The 18,980-nt window shown below is 44.8% G+C and overlaps 1 protein-coding gene across 7 annotated transcripts in view; it reads right to left on the bottom strand.

Annotated features, from left to right (window-relative positions):
- LOC109027078 (zinc finger protein 454) overlaps positions 1-17,938 on the bottom strand; it is a 48,715-nt gene extending 30,777 nt beyond the window's left edge. For 4 of the 7 annotated variants that reach the window (XR_008679656.2, XR_008679655.2, XR_008679657.2 and 1 more), the window contains exons 1-4: positions 17,656-17,938; positions 16,265-16,404; positions 12,631-12,757; positions 12,129-12,218 (exon numbers count right to left, since the gene is read on the bottom strand). Coding sequence is in view for 4 of the 7 variants with exons in the window: in XM_019028560.4 (XP_018884105.2) it covers positions 12,129-12,218; positions 12,631-12,757; positions 16,265-16,297 (250 nt within the window). In the remaining 3 variants the exon portion in view is untranslated. The remainder of the gene's footprint in view (positions 1-12,128; positions 12,219-12,630; positions 12,758-16,264; positions 16,405-17,655) is intronic. The other 3 variants (XM_055386481.2, XM_019028561.4, XM_019028562.4) reach the window with 3 other exon arrangements.
- Between the last annotated feature and the right edge of the window lie 1,042 nt (positions 17,939-18,980).

The raw sequence follows: 18,980 nt of genomic DNA, 5'->3' as shown, positions 1-18,980 counted from the left end.
TGTGTTGGCACAAGATTAGACAGAAAGAATGAAAGAGAATAGAGTCCAGAAACAAATCTGTACGCAGACCAATGGAACAGATTATAGAACCCAGAATCAGACCCACGTACATGCAGTCACCTCATATATGACAAAGGTGACAGTGCAGTACAATGGGGGAAAAGATGGTCTTCTTAGCAAGTGATCCTGGGTCAACTGGATACCCCTATAGAAAATAATGAGTAATCAATCTTCCATATGGACTGTAGACTTAAGTATTTAAGACAAAACACTACAGCTACTATAGGAAAACACAGATCTTCATGTGCTTAAGATGTCCTAAATAGAACACAACAAGCGTTAACCATAGGCAGAAAAAGAAAAAAAAAAAAGACCTCTGATGAATTCAGGTATCTCAAAATTCAGAATTTCTATTTATCAGATGACATCATTATCCAGAGTGCGAAACAATATTTGTATATATATGACAAGATTCTGCATTTCAAATATACAGCCCTATAAGCCAATAACAAAAGATTAGACAACAAAATAAAAGTGGGGCAAAGATGTATAGATACTTTAAAAAAGAGGGTATTGAAATTCTAAAAGTAAGAAGATCAACTTCAGTTATAACCATACATCCTCTAGAATGGTAGAAAACCTTTTGTAACGATAATACTACGTGTATAAGAGTTGATATGGAGATCTTGCATTTCGCCGGTAGGAGTATAAATTAGTATAACCACTTGGGAAAACTATTTGGCTATGTCTGTTAGAGTTCGCATATGCATAAGCATAGCACTCCTAGCTATTTAATCAAAGAAAATGTGTACCTATGTTTTCTAAAAGTTGCACAAGAAATGTTCATAATGGTACTATTCGTAATAGCTCTAAGCTACAAATAAACCAAATGTCTAGCAACAGTAAAATGTACAAATAATGACAGGTTTATATGGCGAAACATTATATAGCAATGAGAATGAACCAACTATTGTTCCAAGTGACAACAACGATGAATCTCAGACATACTGTTGAAAGCAAGAAGCCAGACACAAAAGAGTACATACTGTATGATTTAAAGTTTAAAAACAGGCAAAACAAATCTATTGCCAGAGTAGTTGTTACCTTTACGACAAAAGAAACTGCAAGGGGACCGGGTGGTTACAAGGGGTGCTGGTAACATTCTATTTCTTGATGTGAGTGCTGACTACACAGATATATTTAAACAGTAAAAATTCACTGAGTTGGACATTTATGATCTATGTACTTTTAGTATAAAGATGTATATAGAAAACAGTTTCTGTATAAACTTCAAAAAAGTTTGCTTTAAAAAATCTAGGGGATGGCTTTCAAAAATAATAAAAACACCAATTTCTAGCTTTCTTTTCTATCAGCTATTGGATACTGACATCTATTAAAACCTTTTATTGATTGTGATTAAAAACACATCATCTATATATAAGAGAATACATGACTTGAAATATTTTTTGAGGGTAATTATTTGACTTTTTAAATATTTTATATTACATGATAACACTCATCTTCAAATAGAGTTCACCAAGAGGGGAGTCAAATGCATCCCGGTTTGACCACACTGAAAATTAATTGAGGTGTGAATTAATCCAGTTCAGTAAGACTGGTCTTACTGGCCCTGATTTAGCCTGCAGTACGAAAGAGCACTCTGGTGTGAGCAACTCAGGCACACTCACTGGGTCCCAGGTCACTTCAGGGTAGGCTAAATTAAGGAGCCCTACCCCTACCTGCATTGGAGGTCAGGAGATCGAGACCATCCTGGCTAACACGGTGAAACCCCGTCTCTACTAAAAATACAAAAAATTAGCTGGACGTGGTGGCAGGCGCCTGTAGTCCCAGCTACTCGGGAGGCTGAGGCAGGAGAATGGCCTAAACCCAGGAGGCGGAGCTTGCAGTGAGCCGAGATCGTGCCACTGCACTCCAGCCTGGGCGACTGAGTGAGACTTCGTCCCCCCAAAAAAAAAAAAAGATGGTTTTAAAATCCTTAATGTAGGCTTTGAAGTGGCATGCAAGTAGTATGTTCCAAGCCTCCTATATAATGTTGTCAAGAGGTCACACCCAGGGAGGGACCAAACGCTAGACCAATTCACTCCTCAATCACCTAAAGTTTCAAGAATTGGTCCCATCAATTTTATCTCGAAGTGGAAGTTAGGACGAATAAAATAAGAAAGACTGGGCCGGGCACGGTGGCTCACGCCTGTAATCCCAGCATTTTGGGAGGCCGAGGTGGGCGGATCACGAGGTCAGGAGATCGAGACCACCCTGGCCAACATGGTGAAACCCTGTCTCTAGTAAAAACACAAAAATTATCCGGGCGTGGTGGCAGGCGCCTGTAGTCCCAGCTACTTGGGAGACTGAGGCAGGAGAATCGCTCGAACTCGGGAGGCGGAGCTTGCAGTGAGCCGAGATTGCACCACTGCACTCCAGCTTGGTAACAGAGTGAGACTCCATCCAAAAAAACAAACAAACAAAAAATACAAAAAATTAGCCGGGCATGGTGGCGGGTGCCTGTAGTCCCAGCTACTCGGGAGGCTGAGGCAGGAGAATGGTGTGAACCAGGGAGGCAGAGCTTGCAGTGAGCCGAGATCGTGCCACTGTATGCCAGCCTGGGCGACAGAGCGAGACTCCGTCTCAAAATAAATAAATAAATAAATAAATAAATAAATAAATAAATAAATAAATAAATAAAATAAAGACTGGTTTAAGGTCAGTTTACCCTGACCTTAGGTGCCCAGATCCTCTTCCCATCCTTTTCCCAGCTCAAGGGAACTGGGGGATTTGCCCTTTCTCAATGTGGCAAAAGACTTGAGGCTTTTTTTTTTTTTATTCTTTTCAGGAGAGCAAAACAAAGTTGCTCTGGACGGAAGATGCCTGGGGCGGGAGAACTGTGTTGGGGCGGGAGAACTGTGTTGGGGCCGGAGAACTGTGTTGAAGACTGAAGCCCCACTTACCCAGAACGTCCAAAAAGGACGTTAGTCTTCCCACTGTCTGGATAGGCAGTGAGGGATTACTAGCTATAACTGAGGAAAGCTTCTCACAAGAAAGAAATACCAAAATCATCAAACAGAAAACTAGAGAAAACGGACCCAATGATGGGAGAAGAAAATGTCTTTGAAAATCATTATCTTTAAATGTAAGATATTTTAACTGTAAAACAGGAATAAGAGCTTATTTTTCAAAAAGGCAATATTCCAATATTCAGAGAAAGAAGAGTTCTTGGAAATTAAAAATGATTAGAGGATTCAAAACAAAATAGAGTTCCTTTTGTGAACAATTAGAAAACCAGAAAAAAGTAGGAAATGACTGTTTTGAGGTAAATGACAAATGGTGGTGGAGGACAGTGGTTCCTGAGAGAAGGGAAACAAGCCAGGTAAGACCTATGGATGCCCCAGTTTAGTCCCTGGAGGCAGACTCCAGGTCATGGCACAGGAGCAAAACAGAGCCCAGGGGTCTCAATAAATTGAGGGCACAGAGATCAGGGTTTGGGAAGGCCATGGCTACAATCTGTGAGCCACCAAAGAGAAGAAAGCCACAGAAACTGAATTTGCAGTTTAAAACTGTCCCACAAGTCTTCTGCTCCTGGCCCAGAAGACTTCACTAGTTCTGTCAAATATTTAATAAAGAAATAACAGCATTTTGACACAAATTTTCCCAGAAAACAGAAGGAGAAATTTCCCAATTCATTTTGTGAGACTAACATTACTCTGAGACCAGAGACAGAGATGTTATAAGGAAAGGAAACTATAGACTAATATCACTCATGAATATCAATGCAAACTCTTTAACAAAATGTTCACAAATTCGATTCAGCAATACTTAAAAAGGATAGTAAGTCGAGACTAAGTTATGCTTATCCCAGTAATACAACTTTGACTTGGTCCTTAAAAACCAATGTAATTCATTTTATCAACCACAGCATCATCTTAAGGATTGAGAAAAACAATTGATAAAAATTTAGTATCTATTTGTGATAAAACTCTCACATCAAACCAGAAATGGGCATAAACTTCCTCAACCTAATAAAGAGCATCTACAAAAAGCCTACTGCTAACACATACTGATGGTGAAAGGCTGAATGCTTTCCCACTAAGACAGGGAAGAAGGCAAGGCCACCCCACTACAGCTCCTACTCAACTTTGTGCAGGAGGTCCTAACCAGTGCAATAAGAAGCAACCAGATAGATCCCATATACATGGCTGTGGGAATACAGAATGGAATGGTTGCTTTGAAAATAGTTTCACAGTTTATTACAGAGTTAAACACACACTTAGCATACAACCAGCAATCCCACTCCTAGGCAATTACCCTAATGAGAACATATGCCCACAAAAAAACATGTAAACTATCCACAAAAACTTACACAAGAATGTTCATAGTGGCTTTAGCCCAAAACTGAAAGCAACTCAAATCCTCACTGGTGATGAATGGATGAGCAAACCGTGGTACATCCATACAGTGGGAGGCTACTCAGCAATGGCAAGGAACTGCTGACGTGTGAAACAACAGGGATGAGTGTCAAAGACATCATGCCAGTAAAGAAGCCAGACAGAAAGAGCACGCACTGGGCAACTCCATTCACATGAAATCCTGGAGAGGGGTACTCGCAGTGGCAGCAAGTAGGTTAGTCGCTGCCAGGCCCTGTGGGCAGGGGAGGGAATTAACGGCCAAGGAGTAAGACAGAACTTTGGGGGATAAGAAAAATGTTGTCTTCCTTGATTTGGTGATGGCTACAAATTGTATAAATTTGTCAAAACTGATCAAATTTTACACTTCAAATTGGTGAATTTTATTCCATGTAATTGTAATCTGATGAAGCTGAGTAAGAATTATTTTAAAAATCTCAGAAGAGTTGGAAGACAAAGTTGTGGAAACCTGTCAAAAAGCACATACACAAAAGTGCACAAAAGATGAGAATTTTGATAATAAGAAAATTAGAAGACCAGTCTACGGTGTCCATTATTAGTATCAAGTATTCCACAAAGAGAAAAAGAAAAAAACTGAAGGTGGAAATCAAACAATAATAGAGAAAATGTCCTAGAGTCAATGGGCAGGAATTTTATTTTACTTATTTATTTTTATTTTTTTAAGACACAGTTTCACTCTGTTGCCCAGCTATTGTCCAGCCTGGCACTCCAGCCAGGCTGAAGTGCAGTGGTACAATCTCAGCTCACTGCAACCACTGCCTCCTGGGTTCAAGCGATTCTTGTGCCTCAGTCTTCCGAGTAGCTGGGATTACAGGCTCCCACCACCATACCCGGCTAATTTTTGTATTTTTAATAGAGATGGGGTTTTGCCACGTCAGCCAGGCTGGTCTCGAACTTCTGACTTCAAGTGATCCACCTGCCTCGGCCTCCCAAAGTGCTGGGATTACAGGTGTGAGCCAACATGCCTGGTTGGGCAGGAATTTTACATGGAAAGTTTCACTAAATGCTCAGCCAAAGGCTCACCAATGCTCGGTGGATAAAAATAGAACCACAGTAGGGAACATCACTAGGAAATTTAAGATCACTGGAGTAAATGAGAAAATCTTGCAAGTTTTCAGAGAGGAAAAACAGGTTACAAATGATTAAGAAACAGAGTGATTTTGGATTTCTTAACAGCAGGCTGAGGTCCAGAAAACAATGGAGTAATGTCAAATTTCTGAAGGAAAATGATTTCCAGTGCTGAATTCTATCCAGTCGAATGATCCATAAAGTGTCAGGGAGTAAAAAAGACATCTACAGACAGGCTAGGGTAGAACATATGCATTTCCTTGCATTCTTCCTGAGGAAGCTACAAGGAGATGTATGCCACCAAAAGGAGAGAGCAAACCACAAAAGAAGACACGAGACACAGTGAACAGTGTAGTAAACGGCCAAGGATAGAAGGGGATTCTCAGGATGCCAGCTGGGCACCAGATGCAGAAGGCCAAGCCTTCTGGAATGGAGGTCAGAAGGCTCCAGAAAAGATGAAGACAATGAGAGAAGTAACGAGATCAAATTAATGATCAATATAAACTAAACTAAGAACCAATGAATTCTAGGAATACATTGCTTAGGAAAGCAAAAGTGGTCATAATTTCCGACACAGCTCAGTTATGACTAGTGTTTAAGAATGTAAACACTGACTACTGACCAAGTCAAAGCTACACTACAACCGAGAGGACAGCGAATGGAAATCCAACAAGCAGGAGTCATTGAAGGGGCAGGGGCTGAGTTTAAGTCATTGAAGGGGCAGGGGCTGAGTTTAAGCCTCACTTCGTATAGAAAGAATTCAATACATAATGTCTAAAACTGAAAAGTCAAGAGGTAGCAACACAAACATGTCACTTGGAGAAATGGAAGCAAATATATCAAATAATCAGCTAAAAGAAGAGGGAGTGGCTACTTCTAGAGAGGGGAAAATGGGGAAGTGGGGGGAAAGAGCCACCATTGTTCACCACAAACCTCAGTTTCATTAAATGCTTGTATTACTTCAATTAAAAATAAATGCTTAAAATAAAGAAAAGGGGGAAAAAACAGAATAAACTCCAAAAAAGTTGAAGGAAACAATGAAGAACAAAAATTAATAAAATAAACAAAAATAGAAAGGATCAGCAAAGTCACATCTTTATTCATTTAAAAGTCTAATAAAAGACAAACTTTTGACAACATTTACACAGAAAAAAAAGAAAAAGGTAAATATTATTAGAAATCAACTTATTCAACAAATACATACTGAGACCTAGTATTGCCCAAGATAACAAGAGCAAACAAGACAAAGTCCTTCCCTCATGGATCAAAAGGTAGGAAAGATGATTTAAACAGGATACCGAAAGCACTAAGAATACAGATCATAAAGACAAAGACTGATAGATTTTACTTCCTCAGGTAAGAACTTCTGTTCATAAAGAAAGAGACACGGTAGGCTATAGACTGGAGAAGATAACGGACATTCATACAAACTGATAAAGTAGAGATTCCTAAATACAGACAGAGCTCCTATAAATGAATACAAAAAGAAACTGTCATAGAAAAACGGGCAAAGAATAGGAATGTGTAAGTCATAGAAAGTAAATAATCAATAAATATATGAAAAGATGTTCAACCTCACTAGTAATGGAGGAAACATAAATGAAAACCACAAGATACCATTTCTCAGGAATAAGACTAACAGAATTTTTAGAAACTCTGATAGTTTCAAATTTGGGCAGGGATTTAAGTAACAGGAACTTGCATCAACTGTTAGTATAATTTGGAACAACTAATTTGATGATCAATCTGAGAATATCTAGTGAAGTTGAAGGAGCATATAACCTTAAATCCAGTACCTCTACATCTATGAATACACGCAAAGAAACTCCCAAACAAGGTCCATGTATATAAGGAAACATATACAAGAATATTCAGGTCAGCATTATCCGTAATAGTAAAAAGTCTGGAAATAACTTACACAGCCAGCAGCAGGAGACTGGATAAAGTAAGGTATATCACTGAAGGAAAAGTGCAATTTCAGAAATGACCTAGAGCTACGTGCCTCAACATGGATCTGAAAAAAGCCAGTTGTAGAAAGGTTTCTACAGTAAAGTACATATATGTTAAGTTTTAAAGCACGCAACGGCAAAGCAAATATTGCTTAGATCTATAGACGTATGTGGCAAACCCACAAAGAGAAGCACAGGAGATGCTGGTGTAAAATTCAAGCTAGTAGCTCTCTTTGTTATAAGAGGAAGAAAACACAAAGAGAGGCACAGTGGACTTCAAAAGTGCTGCAGCGCTCCAGTACCCAAGCTGGATGGTGAGGCACGGGCCTTTCTTCCTTATCATTCTTTAAACTGTTCAAAAATACTACATATTATTTTGTGTATACATGATGTACGATATTCAAAATAAATTTATTTTATAGTGAAACAAAGAAATGATAATGGTGTGTGTAGAAATTACATGTAAGAGCAATAAATAATAAACAGTTCTTTAAGGCCGGGTGCAGTGGCTCATGCCTGTAATCCTAGCACTTTTGGAGGCCGAGGTGGGCGGATCACAAGGTCAGGAGATCCAGAGCATCTTGGCCAACATGGTGAAACCCCATCTCTACTAAAAATACAAAAATTAGCCGGGCGTGGTGGCAGGCGCCGGTAGTCCCAGCTCTTCTGGAGGCTGAGGCAGGAGAATCGCTTGAACCCGGTAGGCAGAGGTTGTAGTGAGCCGAGATCACGCCACTGCACTCCAGCCTGGGCGACAAGAGCGAAACTCTTGTCTCAAAAAGAGAAAGAAAGAAATGGTTCTTTAAAAGAAAATTCCAAGCAAATTTAAGAGAAAAAAGTTCAGATAAAATTGGAAATAAGAGGACATATTATACAATATTAAAATAATAGATAATACATAGTTGTAATCTAATACATTTTATAACTGAAAAAAGATAAAGCTAAAGGATAAAATGTACAATCGATGTAGCAAAAATAAACCTCAACAGATTAATAAATAAGGAAGAAATTATAAAAGGTATTAGCAACTCCTCAATTAAGGAATCACCGAGCATTGGTGAGCCTTTGGCTGAGCATTCCTTTACGTTTGGTGAGTGGACAATTTATATGTAATTAAAACTCTTTTGGAGAAGGGAAGAAAGTGCAACACTTGAAGGGTCGGGCGAGTCTCCTGCTGGCTTCATGCTAACCCTGACTTGCCTCTTAAAAGCAGCATTACATCAGTCCAAATTAATTCAGCAGTTGAGGCTCCATTTTCTGCGAAGTGGAGTCAGTCATCCTTGCCTCACAGGTTATAAGGATGAAAAGGCACAGCTAACACAAATCCCCCCAAATCTCTCAGCACGGTGCTGATCCACAGGTGCTCAAACGTCAGCTTTCTCCCCTTCCCCTAGCTCATGGCACAGAGAATAGAAAAACTAAGAAGGAAAGCTATTTACCAAGGACTTTTTCGTATTATGATTAAAAATAAGTGTCAGCCAGGTACGGTGGCTCACACCTGTAATCCCAGAACTTTGGGAGGCTGAGGCTGGCGGATCACTTGAGCCCAGGAGTTCGAGACCAGCCTGGGCAACATAGTGAGACCTTGTCTCCACACACACAAAAAGTGTGCATTCTAAACCATGACTAATTAGTGCAACAATGGAAAATTACTAGATCCAATTCCTTGAAAACCTATTATCATTGCTCTCTATGGTCTTTGATGTCTTAGCCAGTCATTAAGAAATGAAACAGAGGCTGGGCGTGGTGGCTCACACCTGTAATCCCAGCACTTTGGGAGGCTAAGGCGGGCGGATCACGAGGTCAAGAGATCAAGACCATCCTGGCCAACATGGTAAAACCCCATCTCTACTAAAAATACAAAAATTAGCTGGGCATGGTGGTGCACACCTGTAATCTCAGCTACTTGGGAGGCTGAGGCAGAAGAATCGCTTGAACCCAGGAGGCGGAGATTGCAGTGAACCAAGATTGCGCCACTGCACTCCAGCCTGGTGACAGAACGAGACTCTGTCTCAAACAACAACAACAACAAAAAACAAAAAAAAGAAATGAAACAGAAATAAGAGAAAAAAACTAAAAATGAATCCAACAAATATTTTGAGAATGAATATGAATTAGGAACTGACAGGTGACAATAGTAGCTATTTGAAAATGACCAGCACTTCATCATAGCAGAAATTCCCAGTGGACAAAAAACAAAATAGGAGATCTATTTTTTTAAAATATAACTTTATTAGGAGGCTGAGGTAGGAGGATTGAAGTCCAGAGTTTGAGATCAGCCTGGGCAAACTACTAAAAAAAAAGACCAGGCACAGTGGCTCACGCCTGTAATCCCAGCACTTTGGGAGGCTGAGGGGGGCGGATCACCAGAGGTCACGAGTTTGAGAACAGCCTGGCCAACATGACAAAACCTCATCTCTAGTAAAAATACAAAAAATTAGCTGCACGAGGTGGCAGGCGCCTGTAATCCCAGCTACTTGGGAGGCAGAGGCAGGAGAATCGCTTGAACTCGGGAGAACGGAGGTTGCAGTTAGCCGAGACTGCACCACTGCACTCCAGCCTGGGTGACAGAGTGAGACTCCAACTCAAATAAAATAAAAAATAAAAAATAAATAAAAATTAGCCAGGCAGTGGCAAGCAGCTGTAGTCTCAGCTATTTAGGAGCCTGAGGTTGCAGTGAGCCATGATTACACCACTGCACTCCAGCCTGGGTAACAGAAGGAGACTGTGTCTTCAAAAAAAAAAAATTTGTGTACATATAATTTATATAAATTATACATTATGTAAATTTATTATTTATTTTTAAATATAAATTATATAAATTCATAGAATAATCTATATAAAATATATATTAAAATTTACATAAATTAGATCTACATATAAAATTTTAATAGGAAATGGGAAAGCTATAAAACTTTCTTGAGACATAAATTAAGTCTTCTTTGACGTCTGACTGGCTAACTGCTAATCACCCTTCCCAAACCAGCCTCGGTGCGGCATCTCCACGAAACTCAGAAATCATGCCTGCGGGAACAGAGTGTGGGGAGGGGCCCAGATGCACTGAACTGTGGTTGGCTGTACCTTCATGTCATCACCCACACCTGACTATGAAATCTCTGTAGGCACAAAAGTCCTCTTCACCTCCATACTCCTCTCTCAAGGGTACAATGAAGAATTAGACTCCATGAATCATGAATGAATGGATGATTGAATGATTTAGGTAAAAACAGTGATGCCAAGGTGGTAGAACTGTGGATGAATTTCTTTTAGTTGCCTCCATTTTTGTTGTAAGACTATTTGTATAATACAGAATAAAATATTTAAAATGCCTTAGTTTGGTAATGGAATATACAAATTCATAGACTATTCAGAATATTATTGGGCATATTAAAAATTTTTTGTTGACAACTGAGTTTTAGAGTTAAGATATTTAATTTCTAGCCACGTGAGGTGGCTCACGCCTGTAATCCCAGCACTCTGGGAGGCTGAGGGGGGCGGATCACTTAAGATCAGGAATTCGAGACCATGCTGGCCAACATGGTGAAACCCCATCTCTACTAGAAATACAAAAATTAGCCAGGCGTGGTGACACACGCCTGTAGTCCCAGCTACTCGGGAAGCTGAGGTAGGAGAATTGCTCGAACCCAAGAGGCAGAGGTTGCAGTGAGCTGAGGTTGCGCCACTGCACTCCAGCCTGGGCGACACAGCGAGGCTCCGTCTCAAAAAATAAAAAATAAAAAAAAAATAAAGAGATATTTAATTTCCATAACAAATTGGGTTCTAGATATTCCAGGTACACAGTTATTTATTGTAGGATATAAATTCCCGCCTACTGCACTGGGTTACTGTGAAGAATCTGTAACAAAAGGTTTATAAAATTCCTTCACAGCCTGCAGAATGCTAGCTGACAGGGAACGCTACAGTGCTTGGATAAGGCACTAAGCTCTCTCGAATACTGGGGATTAAGGGAGAAAACACACCACTGCCCTTAAGCCACCAGACACAATGAGCTTCTCAAGACAAGTAACCATCACCAAACTGTCATGTCTTTTGTATCCCCAGGCAACAAGTCTGTGCCACTTACTAGGTGCCAAGCACTGTGCTAGGTGTGAGCAACACAGCAAAATATACAATAAACCTGGTCTCCATGGCACTTGCAGTCAAAGACGATGGCCAGCAAAACGTAGAAGATAAATAACCCACGTGGACAAACACATATGGAGGTAGCTGAAGAAAAGTGCAATGTGTAGCTAGAGGAGATACCTTGTGGGCACATGATAACTGGCTCTTAAGACCAGAAGCCGCCATGCTGTGGCTCCTCATGAGAGAAGGGCAGGCAGAGACTGCACTGTCAGATGCTGAACAGGACACCCAGGAATGGGGGTGTGGGGAGAACTGCCCAGATGAAGTTGAGTCTTTTCTAGACCAGAGACTCTACTAATCTATGCCAAACAGGGAGAGAAGAAAAATCATTGTGGGGAGGGTCCAGGCCTGCTACATGTTGGCAGTGCAGGCTGGAACAAAAGTAGCAACAAGGTATTCAGGTGCACGAATGTGAAACAGGCTCTTTCTCAATCTTCAGGCTGGTGCATTTGCGAGCCTCCCTGCCTTCCCTACGGAGCCTTCCCTACCCAGCAGGGCTCCTCCCGGTGTCTCCCACACACATGATTCTTACCAAGACAGAAGCCTCCAGGGGTGTCCTCTGGCATCCACACTTCCCTTTTTTCTAGCTGGGAAAACGTATCTGGTTTGGGTCCTAAGAGTCCTGTTTTTAAGGGGAGACAAAAATGAACCACATCTGTTTATACAAGAGATAAAAATCACTGCAAAGACAAAGCCTGGTCCTCAGAGCTTGCTGGGAAATGGGACTTGATAGGAAAGCCCAGGGTCAGGTGTGTTCCCAGCGGGAAGAAAAGATGACTCAGGCCGGACACAATCTTTTCCCATGTTCCCCTCCTTGCCAGAAAGAAAGCATTTGACCCTAGTCACTTTTGAGGCATCCGCAGTGGACTCCAAAAGAGGCCTGTGCCCAGGACACCAAGGACGGGTAAATATTAATGGCACCCTTGAAGACAGCGTCCTCAGTTGGTCCAACTGACTCTTCTATATGGTGTCAATGTAAGGGTCCCAAAGCGATCCCCAAAAGTGAAGAGAAACCTTGCAGGGGTCCCACTTACCCAGTGAGACCAGGTTGCTGTAGTTCTCCAGCATCACGTCCCTGTACAGGGCCCTCTGGGCGGGGCTCAGCTGCCCCCACTCCTCCTGGGTGAACAGTATAGCCACATCCTTGAAGGTCACCGATTCCTGCAACAGCAAATTCATTCTCCTTGACCAGGGGCTACCCCTGCACATGGTTCTCTGGAAAAGAGACTGGCAGCCCCTAGGAGCTTGTGCAGATTTACAGGACTGCTGGCACACAGGGAGCTGGCGTTCTGTGACAAGTTCATCACTCTTCAGGGTCTCCTAGGGACCTGGCCTTGGACTAGACATTGCTCTCCACTCTGAAGACACATATATGGTGGCGAAGATAGGCTTTCTCAGCACTGGGATTTCCAACTTGCCATTCATTTACCCAGAACATTTTCTCCATCTCCCTCAAACCGCCCAGCCCTGCCTCTCCCCTCACCCCAGGGGACCAAATCCTACGCCGGTCTCAGCATAGACACGGCTCGCTCAACACCGCTCGCTCAGCGCAGCCTTCCCTGATGGCTCCTACAGTCGCCTATGAGGGCCCATCAAGACACTGTCCCATTTTATTGTGATGTTTGGTTTACCTTCAGTCTCCCCCACTGGACTGTTAACTCCAAGATGTGGACTGTCTGTCTCTACATCTCTTGGCCTTCCCTGCATCAGGAACACGGCCCATGTACTCGACACCTATCTGTGGCTGCTCAGCAACTCCTGCTTTTCTTCAGTGTGTACCTCCCCACCCTCAACACACACACACCTCCATACCCACACCCCCCCACACACGGAGACACACACACAAAAGCATACATACCCATACCCTTCCACATACACACACACACACACAAAACACACACCCATATCCACACCCCCTACACACAGAGACACATACACAAGCACACACAGACACACACATACACCTATATACAAACACAGACCCATACCCACACCCCCCACACGGAGATGCACACACACAAGCATACACACCCCTATCCCTCCACATACACACACACAACACACACCCCCCACATTCGCATACACACACCCATATCCGTACCCCTCACAAACACACATAAACTCACACACAGAAGCACACACAAACACACAGACACACACACACAACCCATATCCATACACCCACATACAAACACACACAAACATACACAGACACATACCACACAAGTGCGCATGCACACACACAATACATACCCATACCCATACCCCCCACATACAAATACACACACAGAGACACACACACAAACACACAGACACATACGCACAAACTCACATACAAAGACACAGCCCTACACATCCCCCCACAGACCATCAACACATATACGACACACACCCGAACACACACACCCCCCACACACAAATACCCCCACACACACCCTGTGACACACACCCTCAACACACATGCACGCATGCACACGTGTGCACATGTGCATACACACACATGGGTCCCAAGGAACCAGTCATTCTGCACAATAGGAAGCTTGTTCCTTCTGATTAGAACTAGTCCCTTTCTTAGAAACTCTGAGAGGGGGTCACAGAGGAAAGTCTCTCTGTCCTGACACACAGGTGTAGCCGAAACCTAACCTAGCATGTAAAATCCAGTAGCTATTACAGCTCTTGTCTTCCCAGTTGGCTGAGAAGTTAAGGGAGCTGGTGTTGAAAAAGAGGTAAGCAGAAGCCCAGAGAAGGCACCAAAGGTCCAAGAGAAAGGACTCTCAGGTTATTGTAGATCCCACTTCCACAGTCAACATCTAGCTGTGTCTTTGCCTTTGCATTTGGGGGAACACCTCCGTATCTTTCCAGTCAGTGCCTGCTTCTGCCTGAGGCAGTCTGAATTAGGTTTCCGTTACCTGCACCCAGAGACTTGGCCCATGACAGGCAGTCAAGAAACACTTGGATGGAAGCCATGAACCAATTTGTCAGGGACCATTTATCGTTCACTTTGTATTTGTAGCCCAGATCATAATTCCTGGCACATTTTACAGCCCTAACATATGTCTGCTGAATGGCAACCAAATCAAGGCAGCCTACAAACACAAGATAAATTGTATGACACCGACAGTGACTTTGAGGAAAAGGTTAGGGAAGGAAAATATCACAGTAGACTGGCACTGTGGGTGCAGACAGGTTTTGCAGAAAAAGTGGTGCATGAGAAGGGTCCTAAGTGACAAGTCAGAAGCCAAGAGGAGGAGGGGAACAGCCGGTGAGCTGTGCTATGTTGAACATGGCGCTCCCACCTAGCTGGTCATCCTTTCCAGTGATTCCTGCCACACATCCCAGTCCTTGGGGAGGTTTAAATGTGAAGGAATTAGGACAATTTAACCAAATGTATCAGAATGTATATGCCCAAATGAATGCTGTCTCCTTCAAAGCACAGTCCATATTCTTTTTTATTTTTTATTTTTGAGACGGAGTCTCGCTCTGTCACTCAGGCTGGAGTGCAGTGGCGCGATCTTGGCTCACTGCAAGCTCCGCCTCCTGGGTTCACGCCATTCTCCTGCCTCAGCCTCCCGAGTAGCTGGGACTACAGGCTCCCACCACCACACCCGGCTAATTTTTTTTTTGTATTTTTAGTAGAGACCGGGTTTCACCGTGTTAGCCAGGATGGTCTCGATCTCCTGACCTCGTGATCCGCCCGCCTTGGCCTCCCAAAGTGCTGGGATTACAGGCATGAGCCACCGCGTCTGGCCCATATTCTTATTCTAAAGATGCTAGGACTGCTCAAAGCGTTTTAGGAATTTATAGGACTTTTTGGCAGAATAGTCTTTTGAATAATTTCATTGGTAAAAAAGCCAAATGTCATAAAAGAAAAAGAGTCTAGTAAATCACACCTCCCCAAAAAAGTGTACCCACAATGCCCTTCTTTGAGCTCTGTGTGAGATACTGCCCTGATATAGTTTGGATGTATGTCCCTTCCAACTCTCCTGTTGAAATGTGACCTCCAATGTTGGAGAGGGGGCCTGGTGGGAGGTGTTGGATCATGGGGGTAGATCCCTCGTGAATGGCTTAGTGCCGTCCTCTTGGTGATGAGTGAATTCTCGCTCAGTTGGTTCATGTGAGATCCAGTTGTTTAAGAGTCTAGGACCTCCCACTTCTCTCTCTCGCTCCCTTTCTCACCGTGTGATGCGCCTGCGCCCCCTTCACCTTCTGCCATGATTGGAAGCTTTTAAAGGCCTCATCAGAAGTGGATGCTGACACCATGCTTCCTGTACAGCCTACAGAACCGTGGGCCAATTAAACTTCTTATCAATTCCCCAGCCTCAGATATTTATTTAGAGCAATGCAAAAAGGGACTAATACATGCTTTTACCACTTCAGATCCCTAATCTTACTTGCTAGTGAAAAGGGTACAGGGTTTGATTTCACAGGGACCTGGGTTCCAGTCCCAGCTGTGACATTTATGTGACCTTTAGCAAGTTATACAGCTCCAACACCCACCAGGATGAGCCGGATATGGGGCGGGGTTGGAGGGTGTTGGTTGGGGAGAGGCAACTGAGGTCAGTGTCTGGGTGGGACTGGATTGGGAGAAAAGCTCCCAGTCTGAGGAAGGAAACATGCCACACTCTTCAAATCCAGAAAGCAATGTAGGGGGAAGAAACCCCCACTCACCTGGACCATGGTTGGCAGGTGGCTGACAGCCATTCTGTCTTCTCCGATGAGCCCTCTTAGGGACAGGCAAAGTGCTATGGAGGCAGGTGCGGAGCTTCACACCTGCAGGACTCCTCAGGCTAGAAGGGTCCACACACCTGCTATTAGGAGAGGACTGGGTCAAAAGCTCTCATACAGCAGTCCAGAGCGAGGCAGCGAGCATTCACATCCTGGGAGGCCTCCAGTACCCCAAGCAGTGAGTGTTTTGGTTCCTGTTTGCTCCCCATTCTCTCTCCTCCTTCAGAGGGTACTATACATTGACTTTTCCTTGCAGAAAGCCTGCTCCAGGTCCAGTTCTCATGCCTTCCACCCACCCTCTGGTCTTTCCCTTCAGACTCACTGAGCGATCTCAAGAGCTTTTTTTTTTTTTTTTTTTTTTTTTGTTTGAGACAGAGTCTCGCTCTGTCACCTAGGCTGTAGTGCAGTGGCACGATCTTGGCTCACTGCAACCTCCGCCTTCCGGGTTCAAGCGATTCTCCTGCCCCAGTCTCCCGAGTAGCTGGGATTACAGGCACCCGCCACCATGCCCGGCTAATTTTTTATATTTTTAGTAGAGACCGGGATTTCACCATGTTGGCCAGACTGGTCTCGAACTCCTGACCTCAGGTGATCGGCTCGCCTCGGCCTCCCAAAGTACTGGGATTACAGGCGTGAGCCGCCGCACTCGGCCTAGAATTATCTCTTTAACAAGTTATTCAGCTCCAGAATCCACCAGGATGCACCCGAAAAGGTGGGAGCACTGGGGAGAGGCAACTGAGGGCAGTGTCTGGGTTCGACTGGATTGGAAGACCGCTCCGCTCTCCCTCTGCGGCTTTGGAACAGCTGCCTTATCTGGCAGTGACAGAAGAGGAAAAGGAGGGTGGTCTTCTTCCTCCTCAGAAAGGAGGCTAAGAAGGCTGGCTCTTCACTGTCGAAGCCTCTCAGGCAAACCCTTCTCTGGCCTCAGTGTTCTCACTCTCTGGGGCCCAGTTTGGGTGGCCCGGAGTCACGGGTGGGCAGAAGCGGCGTTTGTGTGAGTTGGGCGGGAGGGGAGAGGGAAGGGTTAGGAACCCTAATCACACACAACCCCGTCCCGCCCCTGCCGCTTCGCCAGGTCCCTCGGGGGCTGTGGCAGGGGCTGCGCAGCGGCTGCCTCCGGCCTTGGCGAGTTCCTGGCGCAGGACTCGGAACCACGCCAGGCGTGTATCTATCACCTGAGAGGAAACCTTGGGCTTCTCGGAGTCCGCTCCAAGACACATGCCAGAGGCCCTGGCTCCATCTCCTCCACAGGCACTCACAGACTCGACCCTCAGCCCAGGATGACCACCCCTGGCCGTCCTCCCTCTCTGTTTGGGATCAAATCTCAGACATACATTCCGGGAAGTTTGGGGCATTCGATCAGCGTCCTCCAGAATGGACCACAACCCGCACCTCCTCGGCTTTGCCTCCGCCCTTCTCCCCAGACGACCTCACGACCGCTCCCGCTCTCCCTCTGCGGCTTTGACCACCGTGCCTGGTCAGCCCCGTGTCGCTCTTCGAGGAGCCTCTGCCGGCGGCGAGAGATCGCAAGCGCCACATCGCAGTCAGAACACAATGAGCTGGAGTCTGCAGCCGGGAGCCGAACTGCGCTTGCGCGTTGCCCTGGGAACCCTTGGGCCGAATTCCCACAAGTCTCAGGGCTGCTGCAGTTCCGCCGGCCAGACTCCACTTCCCAGAGGGACAATCGGCGGAGACAGTGCTGCCTTGCGCCTGCGGGAACAGGGCCCCGCCCCCGGCGCTTTAGGCGCGGAAACTACCTTTCCCAGAGACCCCTCCACGCCGACCTCAGCGCGCTCATTGCAACTTACAGAATCGGTTCCGTTCCGTTCGCTTTAGAACCAGGTCTCTGCCTTGCACTAAGGCGCAGGAAGATGCAGATCAGCGAAAAGCTGAAGATGGGGCAAGGGAGGTTAGTCCAGGGGAGCGACGCCCGATCGCTGACGAGAGAGGATCGGGAGGGTCCGGAAGACGGAGTAGGAGGCGACAGGGCGCGTTCCTGACTGGGACCGCGCCGAAAAGGCCTGGAAGGCAACAGAATTGCCCCTTGGCCTGGCAAGCGCCCGACACTTCCAGCCTGGCACTGCGGGCGGGCCAGCGTGTGCTAGGGTGGAGACGCCACAGCCGCTAACGCGTGTGCGGTGCGGGAGGACAAGGATGTCGGGCAGGGATGTCCTGCTTGGCACCTCAGGACAGAGCCCATGGCGGCTGGCGGCCCCTGGAATGTTCGGGACGCAGAACACTTCTTGTTTGGGAACTTCTCAGAGGTGGGGACGAGGGAGAGGAAGGCGCCTGGATGCCAGGAAGTCTCCATCTTGGATAGCTGGGTGGTATTTAAGAAGGTGGTACTTATTTTTGTCGACCATATTTTGCAGAGACTGGCAAGGATGAGATGATGCCTAAGAATATCCAACTGGAGATAGTTGCTTTTGAATAGGTAATTTGCATGGAGCTCAGGAAGGAAAGATGAGAGGGTTTTAACTTTGTTGGTCGTTAAAAAAAATCAAGAATGTGACCTGTTTGTCACACATGGAATTGTTGGCCACGTTTTAGGAAGCAGTGTCAGTGACTACAGCATTCTGTTTGGAGTTTTATTGAAGATTTCATTCTATAGACACTTTGGAGCACTTATGTGTCAAGTGCTTGACAAGGCCACGGTCAG

The sequence above is a fragment of the Gorilla gorilla genome, chromosome 4 (genome assembly GCF_029281585.2).
Source record: "Gorilla gorilla gorilla isolate KB3781 chromosome 4, NHGRI_mGorGor1-v2.1_pri, whole genome shotgun sequence".
Taxonomy (NCBI): domain Eukaryota; kingdom Metazoa; phylum Chordata; class Mammalia; order Primates; family Hominidae; genus Gorilla; species Gorilla gorilla.
This window is presented reverse-complemented; position numbering and strand designations above follow the sequence as displayed.